Source organism: Pogoniulus pusillus, chromosome 7 (genome assembly GCF_015220805.1).
Source record: "Pogoniulus pusillus isolate bPogPus1 chromosome 7, bPogPus1.pri, whole genome shotgun sequence".
NCBI classification, from domain to species: domain Eukaryota; kingdom Metazoa; phylum Chordata; class Aves; order Piciformes; family Lybiidae; genus Pogoniulus; species Pogoniulus pusillus.
In genome coordinates, this window is record NC_087270.1 from 21,070,490 (window position 1) to 21,083,657 (window position 13,168).

The following is a 13,168-nucleotide window of genomic DNA, read 5'->3' on the forward strand; positions in this document are numbered from 1 at the left end:
GTGCTGCAGAGCCTGTAGGTCTTAAATATAGTTTAAAAGAGGATTAGCTGAACCAACAAAGGACTGGCCCAGTAGTGGCTATTAATCACCACGATCTATATATAACCTTAGGCTCAAGGATAGATTGGTAGGGGGAGGCAAATGTATTTCCATTCTGTTGTGTGCTTGGTCCTTCACCCATGGATGCCTGGCACCACAAGGTGAGCAAGCAGAGGTTTTCACCTTATGTGAATACATCTTTGATCAGATATCTTTTCTTCCTGCTGTATTACATATTGTGGGACCCCATGTAAAGCATTTTATGTCACGCTCAGAAATACCCTGTGTCCTCTTTGGTCGCTGACACTGAGTCACTTCATGTGCTCCAGTGCTTCTAATTGCAAAGGATGCAGTTAAATTTGTGTTTGTCTCATTTGATTGCCTCTGCCTCAGGTTACTGATGAGATTTTGTTAGAAGCTTGTATTTAGAAATGTGTCATGGCATGCAAAACATAGCATTTTGTGTGACTGCTACATTAGCATGCATGTGGGTGAGAAATTCCACTTTAGCACTAGAGTAAACAAAACTCCATTGTTTTCAGTGTTTTAGGGCAGGCAGGAAATAAGGAAGCTTTGCGATAGCTTCTCTTTAAAAACCTGCTGTATATTTTCCCAAAGAATTCCTCATTCCTTTTGTGTAAGGTAGAAGCATCTGGGAAATAGAAATCCTGGATGCAAGCACCGTTTCCTGCACTGGAACAGTCTTGTCCAGTTCACTCGCAGCAGGAACATGAGCTACTGCATAGCATTTCCGTGCAGCTCAGACTCATAGGGCTATGTGTATTTTACAGCAGATCAAGTGATACAGTACATAAAAGAAGCCATCTATGGGGTGACCAAAAAAACCCCACAACCCAGCTCCTAAGTTCTTAGGAGGTTAGTACTAAGGATTTCTATCTCATATTGTTTCATATTGCTTCAAAAGCTACAAACAGGTTTTACATTCAGTGAGACTCCAATGTTGTGGGACTGGTGTAACTAAGCAACACACGGGAAGGAAAACTGCACCGCTGCTGCAGTGAGACCAGGACGTACAGAGAGTAACAGAAAACATTCCTTTCTCTTCTGTACTATTGGTCACTCTTTGTTTTCTCCCTGGGGAGAGCTGAGGTGTAAGGATCAAAACAGCCAAAAGGGCTTGCTTGTGGACTTCTAAGTTACTGCAAGCCTTATCACATGCTAGGGTGTTCTCATGTGGTTTGCTATGCTGCAAAAACACCAGCTCTTTTAAGTTAGAGGTGTGTGTAGAGCCTTGTAGTGGTTTAAGACTGATTTAAGGCTGATTGGAATATTCTAATGAGAGGAATTATCATTGGAAGTAAAAAGAAAACTATAACAAAATCTATATCATTCATTGGTTTGCTAAAAGTTATAAAAAGCCAAAGTATAAACAATTCTTGGCTTCTTTGCTCTGGGCCACTAGATCTCTTAGCTTCTCCTTTACTTTGTGCTTATCTCTTCCACTAGCCTTGGCTAACAGACAACACCTAAGCCTTTCTGGTTGTTTTGTTTGGGAAAGAGAGAAGGTGGCATTGGGCCCCATATGGACTTTATTTGTCCAGCGGCAAGTTTGGATTTCTGTGTTATTTCTTAACTGTATATAACTCTCTACAACTACCTGAAGGGAAGTTGTTGTCAGGTAGGGGTCAGGCTCTTCTCCCAGGCAACTAGTGGCAAGACAAGAGGGCATGGTCTGAAGCTGTGCCAGGGAAGGTTTAGGTTGGATGATAAGAAGCACTTCCTTATGGAAAGGGTCCTTAGGCACTGGAATGGACTGCCCAGGGAGGTGGCGGAGTCATCATTCCTGGTGTTTAAGTAAAGATTGGATGTGGCACTTGGTGGCATGGTTTAGCTGATGTTGTGGTGTTAGGTTATAGGCTACACTTGATCATCTTGGAGGTCTTTTCCAGCCTTGGTGATTCTGTGATTCTGTAATTCTAAATACTTGTTAATATATTGTGTGTATATGTTTGTAAATCTATCTTTGCTGTAAATACAGCTTTATAGAATAGTTTAGGTTGGAAGCGACCTCAAAGGTCATCTAGTTGCAACCTCCCATCATAGTCACAGACACCTCTCACCAGAACAGATTGTTCAAGGCCTTGTCCATCCTAGTCTTGAACACCTCCAGGGAGGGAGCATCCACATCCTCCCTGAGCAAGCTGTGCCAGTGTCTCACCACCCTCACTGTAAAGAACTTCTTCCTAACATCTAGTTGGAATCTCCTCTCTTCCAGTTTAAACCCATTACCACTCATCCTGCCATTACAAGACTTTGTAAATAGTCTCTCCCCAGCCTTCCTGTAGGCCCCCTTCAGATACTGGAAGACTACTACAAGGTCTCCTCAAGGCCTTCTCTTTTCCAGGCTGAAGAGCCCCAACTCTCATAGTCTGTCCTCATAGGAGAGGCACTGCAGCCCTCTGATCATCCTGGCCTCCTCTGGACTCCCTGCAACAGTTTGATGTCCTTCTTGTGTTGGGGGCTCCAGAACTGCACACAGTACTCCAGGTGGGGTCTGACGAGAGCAAAGAGGGAGAATCTCCTCCCTTGTCCTGTTGGCCACGCTTCTGTTGATGCAGCTCAGGACATGGTTGCTGTCTGGGCTGCGCACACTCACTGCCAGCTCATGTTGAGCTTTTCATCAACCCAGACCCCCAGGTTCTTTTCCTCAGGGCTGCTCTCAGCCATTTGACAGCAGCCTGTATCTGTGCTTGGGACTGTGCCAAACTAGGTGCAGAACCATAGACTTGGCCTTGTTGAATTTGATGAGGTTGGCCTGGACCCACCTCTCCAGCCTGTTCAGGTCTCTCTGGATGGCATCCCTGCCCACTAACAAGTCAGCTGTGCTACACAGCTTACCGTCATCTGCAAAGTTGCTGATGACTCAATTCCTCTGCCTGTGTTGCTGACAAAGATGTTAAACAGCACTGGTCCCAGCACTGACCCCTAAGGGACACCACTTGTCACCGGTCTCCCTGTGGTCATTGTGCTGTTGATCACAACTCTCTGCATGTGACCACTTCCAATCCATCTCAGCTGCTCTGGTAAATTTTAACTGGGTGAGGGGGAAGTTCCCCACCCACTACAAGCTTGTACATTACTATGAAGCTCCTGTTGAGTAGCAGCAGTAGTTTTAAACAATCAAGCATAAGCGATCCTTAAGGATATTAAGATGAACATCTAGATTGGTGAGTAAAGCTTTGGGACAAAGTTATGGAAAGGCAAGTGTTTCCAGCAGCTGGAAACCTAATGTTACCAGTAGTTTAGACAGTTGGCATCAGGTGGGCACCATACTGCTGCCCACTCCAACACTGGATGCAAAAAGGTTTTTGTTTGAGCAAGCAGACACCACCCCAATGGGATCTCTTTTCCTTAGCGTTGTGAGACTGTTGTGCCAATCATCCTCTGTTATTCTAGTGGCAACTGTACAGGCAGGTTGTGGGCAAGTGCTTGACAGCAGGGACTTTTCCAGCTGCACCCCTATTTTCATACAGCAAATAAGCTCATCAGGATGGCTGCAGCTGTCAGTGGCTGGAAAGTTTCATCATTTTTGTTGGGGTCTTGTGCTTTTTTGAAGAATCAACAGCATGATCACCAACTTGTCACTGCAGGCTCCTGTACTGCTCTGCCAGTCTCCTTGCCGCTTCCCAACCCAGGGGCCGCAGAAGGGAGTTTGGTCCTGTCCTGCAGCGCCCTCCTAGCCCCACCTCTAGGTATAATCCCTACAAGGAGCTGCACTCGCAAGGAGGAGCAGACTGAGACACGTGGGATGGAGTGGAATAAGGAAACATCTGGAAATCAGGAAACAGCAGAAAGTGCTGAGAGAAGGAACAAATCCTGAAGGATGAGGCGAGGCAAAGTAAAAGAAGCAGAGAGGAGCTGGCAGCCTGCACAGGGAGCTCACACAGTCCTTTATGCGGGCCCTGAATGCAGATGAAGGAGCAGCCTCCTGCGGCGTGGAGCTGGGTCTCCGGCGAGAACACTTCAGTGCATGTGCAGTTAAAAATAAAAGGTGTTAGTACAGCGCTGACTCGCTGCCTGCTAACGTGAGGAAGAATGCAAATAGAAGCGTGAGCAACAAGGAGGAGGTGGTTTAATGGCTTTGGGGATTAGCAGCAGTATTTAGAGCCTTTCACCTCTCTGTTCCCTACATAAATCTTACCAGAGATTGATGGTTTTAGCCATCTGGCTTCTGTTTGCTTGTATGCAGCAACTAGTCAGATAGAGAAAGAACCTGATCAGCAAGGCAAAAAAAAAACAACCCCAAACCAAACAAAAGGTATATGGCAGGCAAAGGCATCCTCTTCTTCAGTGTCAGCAAGAGCAGGTATGGTGCAATTACTCTGTTACATAAAGCTTGGCAGGTAACAAGGGAGAAGGGAGTGAAAGAGTAAAAGGCATCACTTGGTTCATGACTCTGTCAGGAAGCCTCTGACTTACACAGATGTGTATGCTCCAAGCAACTTGCTCCCAAATGCTAAGTTCTGTCATCTTTAGAGATATACCCCAGACAGCATGAGAGGGAATGAATTTCAATCATAGGTTAACTCTCAACTGTAAATTATGCTTGACTGTAAACTGTCCTCTCATACATCACTGATCTGATAGCTTAATTTTATATACCATAGCCCAATCAGTAAGCTCTAAGATTTTGGACTTTCAGCCATATGCCACATTTTGGGTTAGATGGCTTCCTTTTCTCCTAAGCCTTTTAAATACTGATGTGAGTTTTCTTGTGGGAGGGCTGACCCTTGAAGTGAGTCACTGTAAGTTTTCTTCTCACTCCAGGCTGCAAACTTTGTCATTCCAGCAAGGTCATTGTGACAGAGCTTCCCAAAATCCAGGGCTTTACATAGGGAAGCCATTCTCCAGTCAGAAGACTAACCAAGAGCAGATACATACACACCTCAATGACCTAGAGATTGTGTCAGCAAATGACTGGGAGCCCAAATCCCATTTTCAGAAGGACTTTACCACCTTTTGGTGTGACTTAGGTTCCTTTCCCCAGAAAACAAAACAAAACAGCCTTTAATTCACAATCAGTTCACAAAAGCCTCTTCATAATTATATTGCAAAATGACCTCACTCCTTTTTAATAACATCTGATTTCTTGTCTGTGTCCATTATCACCAGCTTTGAAGCTGTTCTGTTGCTTTGGGAATTTCATGTTCCAAGTCACTTTCAGAATTATAATTAAGAACTACCACGGAAGACCAGGTGATATATATGTGCTAAGGTATTATATTCTGCTGATTTGGTGTCAAGCCTTAGATTAATTTCAAACTTTACCATGCTGATTTCGTTATAAACACTTCCATGGAAAGAATATGTTATTGGAAATTCAATCATTATTCATTGCTCAGTTAACCAAATGTTTTCTGAATGGTTTGTTGAAAAGTGTCAGGACTCTAGATGAAAATTCTGGCTTTGCCAAAGTCACTGGAGGAATCCCTTCTGCCCTTAACAAGATTTCTTTTCGTTTTCCTAACTCAAAACTTGTCAAAGCCCCTTGAAGTTTCTGTACACATATTTATATTTGTATTGTAGGGGCCCATGTGCTTTTTTGATCTCCAAAACAACTGTTTGCAGAAGGAGAAAGGACGTAAAATACACACTGCTTTGATTCAGTCCCAATCCTTTGGGCTGGTCTAAAGCCCAGGAGAAGAGAAATGTAACCTGCTGTCATTTACTGGCTTCAGAAAGCCATAGAATCATAGAACTGTCAAGGTTGGAAGAGACCTTTGAGGTCATCAAGTCCAGTCTCTCACGTGGAGCTCACAATCTCATCACTGCTTCTAAGCCACTACCACTAAGCCACATCCATCAGCAGCATGTCCACATGTCTTTTAAATATCTCCAAGGATGGTGACTCCACCACCTCCTGGGGCAGTCTGTTCCATCACCTGAGAACCCTTGCTGGGAAGAAATTGTTCCTAATATCCAACCTAAACCTCCCTTGGCATGACTTGATACTGTTTCCTCCTGCCCTGTTACTTGCTGCATGTGAGAAGACATCAACCCACACCTCACTTCAACCTCCTTTCAGGGACATCTAGGTAGCAAGGAGGTCTTGCCCTCCAGATTGTGTCTGAATGAAATGGAGGGGGATGAAGGGTGGATACAGATCTGTCTGCTGGACATTCACAAACATCCATGGAAATTCTCACACTCAGTATTTTAACCTAATTCCCCATGGAAGTCTCTGCTATTAAGCAATTGTTGTGTTCTCCTGCTTCTTAAATAATATTCCAGGCCTGAAATCTTGATGAAAGCAGAGCTTAACCAAGATAGCATGTGTGACAGCATTTGGATCTCTGTGGATTTAACAGTGTAAAGATCTGAGCCTGTAAATTAGGATCTAAATGCTACTGTTACTTTCCATTTCCACTGATCATAATATCACAAAATTCCTTTGGGTTCTAATGGTGCTCATAGTATGCACAGACACAAGTTTGGAAGATGTTAAGCTTCAGACAGAAATTGTAAGCCTGTAAGAGAACTTGCACATGCTCAGATACATGTAAACAGTTGTGAATGTAATCTATGGGAATTAGGAACATTAAGGCTCTGAAACACTGCATTACCTGGATGTTAACTAAGGCTAATAATTTTTCCACCTCTCTCATCAAAACAACTTACAGTTAGAAATTTCTTTGTTACTGAAATGCAACTTTTGTCAAAAGGAATCTTCTTTCTTCATATATCATCGTCATCATTACAAATATTCAGTGTTTGCCTAACCCAAGTTTGGTCTGAAATTGAAGTCCTGCTTGGCAAGATCATTTGGACTCGATGATCTTGGAGGACTTTTCCAACCAAAACAATTCATCCTGACTTCTTTATGTGGTATGACTTCTGAATAACTAGTTCTCCTCTTAACATAGCCAGCTCTGTTTTTCGCTGTTCCCCGAGAAAAAAGGGGAAGTGAAACTTGACAAATAACACAAAAAACTCTGCTAGAGAAGAGAATGCAACTTGAATTTATATGAGTCATAATGTACAAAATTCTGTAAATTATACATAATTTCACAGAATTAGCCAGCTTGGAAAAGACCTTTGAGAGCATCGAGTCCAGTTTCATTCCTTGCATTTCCTGTGTCTATTAATTGCACCCTAATATCAAGACCTTTATTTCCCATCCACCTCCAGATCTCACTGGAAAATGTTAAGCAAACTAGAATATGGGCAAGATATTTAAAGACAGAATAGTTCAGAGGATCACAGGATGTTAGGGGTTGGAAGGGACCTCAAGAGATCATCAAGTCCAAACCCTCTGGCAGAGCAGGACCATGATCTAGTGCAAGTCACACAGGAATGCATCCAGATGGGTCTTGAAAGTCGCCAGAGAAGGAGACTTTACAACCTCTCTGGGAAGCCTGTTCCAGTGCTGTGACCCTTAAAGTAAAGAAGTTCTTCCTCATGTTGAGGGGGAACTTCCTGTGCTGTAGTTTATCCCCATTGCCTCTTCTCCTATCACAGAGCACAACTGAGAAGAGTTTGTCCTCACCTCCTTGACCCCCAGACCTCAGATATTTATGAACAGTGATCAGATCCCCTCTCAGTCCTCTCTTCACCAGACCAAACAGCCCCAGGTCCCTCAGCGTGTCCTCACAGGCCTTCATCATCTTTGTAGCCCTCCCTTGGACTCTCTCCAGTAGATCCCTGTCCCTCCTGAACTGGGGAGCCCAAAAGTGGACACAGCATTCCATGTGAGGTCTCACCAGGGCAGAGTAGAGGGGGAGGAGAACCTGCTGGTCACTCTCCTCTTAATGCACCTCAGGATCCCATTGGCTTTCTTGGTCACCAGGGCCCATTGCTGTCCCATGGATAGCTTGTTGACCATCAGGATTCTCAGGCCCTTCTCCACAGAGCTCCTTTCCAACAGATCACTTCTCAGCATGTACTGGTGCAATTTACTTTTCCTTCCCAGAAGAACCCTTGTTCGTTTTCCGTGTTTCCTGATATCCTTACCAATTCCTGGTGTTCTTACTAATTTTCTTCTTTTTTTTTTTTTTGTTTTTGTTTTTTCCCTTCTACAGATTATGATAGTGAAGGAGGGACTGAGCTGGGTGAAGAGAAAGGTGAGTGAACAATGTTTTATGCTAAAATATATCACTTCTCAAAAGCACCAACCAAATGGAAAAAAATCTTGCAACTAATTGTCTTGCTTGTGATAAGCAGTGCCAGTCATTTCTTGCCAATGCTAAGTCAGCCAGTGCTGTTTTTCAACATAGCACAGAGAAAACTATCCCTGATAGTAAATGGTACACAATAAGAATGGCCAAGACCACCGTTTTAAATGCTATCATCTGTTATGATTCTGTGGGTGATGCTCAGTTGTGTTTTATTAATAACTAGTTTGAACATGAATGGGAACTAATAAAAGTTCTGCAGTCTCTTTGCCTGTGAAAAGGTGTGAATACAGCAATTCTGCAGTCATTTGCAGTTCTGATTAGTGACCATGATTTGTGTGCCATGTTTGTATCCTTTGCCCTTTGTCCTATCACTGGCCACCACAGAGAAGAGCCCAGTCCCTCCACCCTGCAGGTAGTGATAAGCATTTGTAAGACCCTCTGTCAGTCTTGTCTAGGCTAAAGAGCCTCAAGTCTCTCAGCTTCTCCTCTTCAGAGAGATGCTCCAGTCCCCTAATCATCTTCATGGCCCTCCATTGGACTTTTCTTCAGTAGTCCCTTGTCCTGGACAGTCCAGAACTAGACACAATACTCCAGCTGTGACCTCCCCAGGACACAGTAAAGGAGGAGGAGAACCTTTCTTGATCTTCTGGTCACACTCTTCATAGTGCACCCCAGAATACCATTTGCCTTCTTGGCCATGAGGACACATTGCTGGCTCATAAGGAACTTGCTGTCCACCAGCAGTCCCAAGTACTTCTCTGCAGAGCTGCTTTCCAACTGGCCTTCACCAAGAGGTTCTCAGTGGAAATCTCTCTTTTTCTCTGTCTCTCCTTCCTAACCAGCTAGTACCCATCTGTGACAATGCACCAGGCCTGTGTGTTGTCTCTGTGACCCTGATCCCATCTTAGCCCAATGGCTGGGCAAGAACTTTCGGTTCTCTTGTGAAAAGATACAGGATCAGAAAGGAGAGCTACCCAGAGAAAGGCAGAGATACATGCCAGCCAGAAAATGGAGGGCCAAGCTTTGGAAGCAGCATGTCGGCTGCTTTAAATGGGCAAGATGGATTGTGATGATTTATGCAAGCAGTTAATTAGCTTAGAAATGAGAAATAGCTGAAGAATAGTGTGTACGCACGGATGTGAAAACATGGATCTGCACAGGGAGATATGTGTTGTGCTGATGGATTAGCACGTTCTTTTATGGCTGTTCTGGCCTGTTGATTTTATTAGGTACAATTCTAATTACTTTCTGGTGTCGAGATTACTGGATAGGAACTTTTAGAAATTTTAATACAATTAGTGTGATTGATACAGTCGTGCCTGCATACATAAAAGCAGGAAAATAAAAACCCTGCCGTTATACAACCAGCCTTTGCCAAATATTATCCTGCAGCTGAATTCGTGGCATTCATCTCACATGTCCAATTTCATTTTTTACAGTTAGCATGGCATGTATAAATTTATAAGCCCAATTATTTTGCATTTTTCATCTTGTTGCTTTTATGGAGATTATGCAAATGACTTTGATTATTGTTGTGGGGTTTTTTTAAGCATTTTAAATTAGAATTAAAAAGGAGTACATTTTCACTTAATAGCTGGTTTCTTCTTTCTTGCCATGTATTCCTTCACAGCTTCATTAATTTAGGTGAAGCTACATAGCTGCTCTGGGAAATTATCACTGAATTAAGTAATTTGAGGAAGATATTTCCCTACCTGATCTGTCTCTTTGTGCATCTGAGAGAGATGAGATCATAGCTTCCCTTGCAGGTTTGCCTGTAGGATGCTGTGAGATTCAGAAGCACATACTCAGAGATATTGCTGGGAATGAGTGCTTTGAGTGTCAGCAGTCAATACTTAACGTGGCTAAAAAGGAGTCTCTTCAGTGTATCAGCTTCAGTAGTGGGGCAAATACACAGAATTTATGCCCTTTTGACCTATTTGTGGACAGACTTCTTAAAGATTGTTGAATGCTTTTGTGGAAATTGTAAATCTATGCCTAATGCCTGCATTGAGGGGAGCTTTCTTTTTTATCAGTTTGAAGGTTATCTGCTTTTTACTGTTCTGAGGGGGAAATAGAGTAGCAACTTCTAGTCACTGCTTCAAGCTATTAATTGAATAATCATTCTTCATTCCACTTGACTTCATGGGTCATGACTCCAGCAGATGGAGTCAGCAGTTGGCACCAATATTGATGACCTTGTTTTTTTGAGCTGTCTGTCTTCAATCTGCTTTGGTGTTACTTCTCCAAGTCCTGTGCTTAAGGAGGGAAAAAAATAGAGAAAATAAACGTTGGCTTCCCGGAGAGCACATGTTGCAAACTACTCGGTTATAGGACCTTTGGCAGAGATTCAAATGTTCTAAATGGCACCTAAATTCCCCTGCCACCAACTTCCTGTTGGCTGGGTGTGTCTGAAGGCTGATATTGAACCAAAGGAAAACAGAGGAAGTACACAAATGAGATGTAGACTTGTTATACCTGTACTAGTTTGAAGAATTTAAGAGGATGAGACAGAGGTTACAGAATTGGTTCTAATTTAAAGCTGGTGGAAGAAAAAAAACCTTATCCTGGTCTGGTGTCAGCTGAAGTCAGTGGGAATATGTCCATTAACTTCAATACATACAGTATCAGGCCTTGGGAACAGCTAGGGAATTAGCCAGACATAAGGAGAAACAGATGACCAAATGTGTGTTTTACTGAGTGATGGATGAAAGTAATCTGTCATGTGTTTCTGCCACCCTGAAGTGGTTCCTCTTCAAAATAAATAAGGGACTATCATAACTGCATCTTTCAGATAGTGTCCATGAATATCTGTGTTAAAAAAACAAGCATGAATGATCATTTTAGCCAGTTACTCACATAACATCACTGCATATATTGGAGTAAGAAAGACGTTTAAAAATAAAAATAACCCAGTCTTATTAAATATACACACTCAAGGTTACTCTTTTCAATGGCATTGGATTCTTGGGATTTTAAGCCATCAGTTTGCTATTGTGGAAGCTGTATCTTGTAGCGGCTGATGACTTCATGGCAGCACTTAATTCAAAGCATGTTGATGTTATCACATGCCATCCAGTTGCTGTTAGAACGGTGTGAGTCCAAAGTGCAGGTACAGTAATAGCAGGTACGGACCCCTGCACTCCTGCATCTCACCTTTCCTTTATGAATTATTTCCTGCACAGGCAAAGAGGAGGACCAGACAACCTAATAGTCTTTTCTGCCTTTAGCATCAGTGATATAACAGTGCAGAGTCCTGATGCTTAATGTTTTAAGCTTCATTAAGGGAAGATTATTCTAAACTTTAACATCTGAAGGACTTTGTTTCATACCCGTAGATTCACATACCCGTGCACAGAAGCGTGCAAAATAAGCTCTAATACTGCCATAATTGTGTGTGCAATTGCAGTAATTGCATGTGGAAATTACAGAAGCAAGTGCTTTTATGAGAAGCATGGTCCAGATTTCTGTACAGTAGTGTCACATTATTATGCACTGACATGAGGTAATGTCTTACCATTAAGAGAAAAAAAAAAAGAAACCACACAGAAGAGAGTTTCAATTCTGAACTGATCTTGTCCCCCAACCTGCTCAGCTTCACTCTCCCCAGGTGCCTAAACCTTTTGACCTCACCTGTGTGAATGTTGCCACACTACTGTTTCTCATTTTCTATCTATGAGTTGCTGGTAATGAACGCCATGCCGATTATCCTGTTTCTATCCTGAGCATCCTAATTACCCACCCATTCATTGGTACTCAAGTCACAGAGCCAGCTAGAGTGGCAGGATGTTCACGTGAACAAGGGAAGCCCTACTGCAATCAGTGCTGCATTAAATCACAGGATTTCTTTGTATGTGCCACTATGTGCACTCTCTTGGATGCTTTTATTTGGAGGAAGACTTACTCTTTCCTTTCATGTTTCTTTTTTGCTTTTATTATTTTTTTTCCCTAAAATCAAAATAGCAATCACTTGTAACCAGGGAGACTGGGGACTTGTGAGGGATTTGGGGAATAGCTTACTTGGAGACAGACTGTGAGATTTAAGTGGCTTGTTGACCCTCTGAATTAGCCTATAAAGAAGAATCATTTCTCCTGGTGTTAGAGCTCAGAAACCTTTTTTTGCACAGATGATCAGGGTTAGTAAAACTTTTAATGTGGTCAGCTCGGACGCTGGTGTAGGTGTGCTATTTTTAAACAGAAATCGGCAGGCAAAATTCCAGTAATATTTAGCTAACACTTCTGAAAGATGTAGAAACTGTTGGAGAACAGAAAGGGTTAAGAGTTCTATTTTGACTGTAATAAAAAGACATTCTTTCAAAGCCTGCACTGGTCCTTTGCTGTCTCTGGAATGAGAGAAATCTGCTAAAAAGCAGCAAAATTGTGATTGAAATCTTGTTCTCCTGGGATAGTGCCTCTACATCCTTTTGTGAGTATTTGGAGGTTCTTTATAGAGTGCAAAAAGATCATTGCTTTTGAGATAGTAACAGCTCTGACTTCTCTGAATGTAAACCTCCTCCCTGTCTCTCTTTGTGCTGTCAATTAAGATGTCGAACGTATTATCTGATGTATTCAGCTACTCCTGAAAGACCTGGCTGGACATTTGCACTTAAACTTGATTGACATTTGACTGGAGGAAGCCTCACAGATTGGTTAGATGATAAAATTCATCACTCAAGGGGTGAGTGTTGATTGAAACACTCCTATTGATTCGGTCTCCTGATGTGAATTGTTGTCAACCAAAAAAGGGACCGTAGCAGGTAGTTCAGAGTGGCATTAGGACCAAAGAAGTCATAAGTCAATAATCAAGTTATTTTTTTAAAGAATAGGAGAGTGTTGGCAGGAATCAGTCTTTAAAAGCCTGGTTATTTTCAGGATCTCTCTTTTGTATCCAAAGTTCTTGTTGAACTCTATCACCATTGCTCCTGAGTAACCCCTTTAAAGGGTTGACAAACTTGTCTTTTATTTGGCAGCTTTTTGGTCTACCCTTCTGATCCCAA

The 13,168-nt window shown here is 42.6% G+C and overlaps 1 protein-coding gene across 7 annotated transcripts in view; it reads left to right on the plus strand.

The window, feature by feature from the left end:
- MACROD2 (mono-ADP ribosylhydrolase 2) overlaps positions 1-13,168 on the plus strand; it is a 1,034,078-nt gene that overhangs the window by 930,795 nt on the left and 90,115 nt on the right. For all 7 annotated transcript variants that reach the window (XR_010302823.1, XM_064146159.1, XM_064146160.1 and 4 more), the window contains one exon: positions 8,079-8,120. Coding sequence is in view for 6 of the 7 variants with exons in the window: in XM_064146159.1 (XP_064002229.1) it covers positions 8,079-8,120 (42 nt within the window). In the remaining variant the exon portion in view is untranslated. The remainder of the gene's footprint in view (positions 1-8,078; positions 8,121-13,168) is intronic.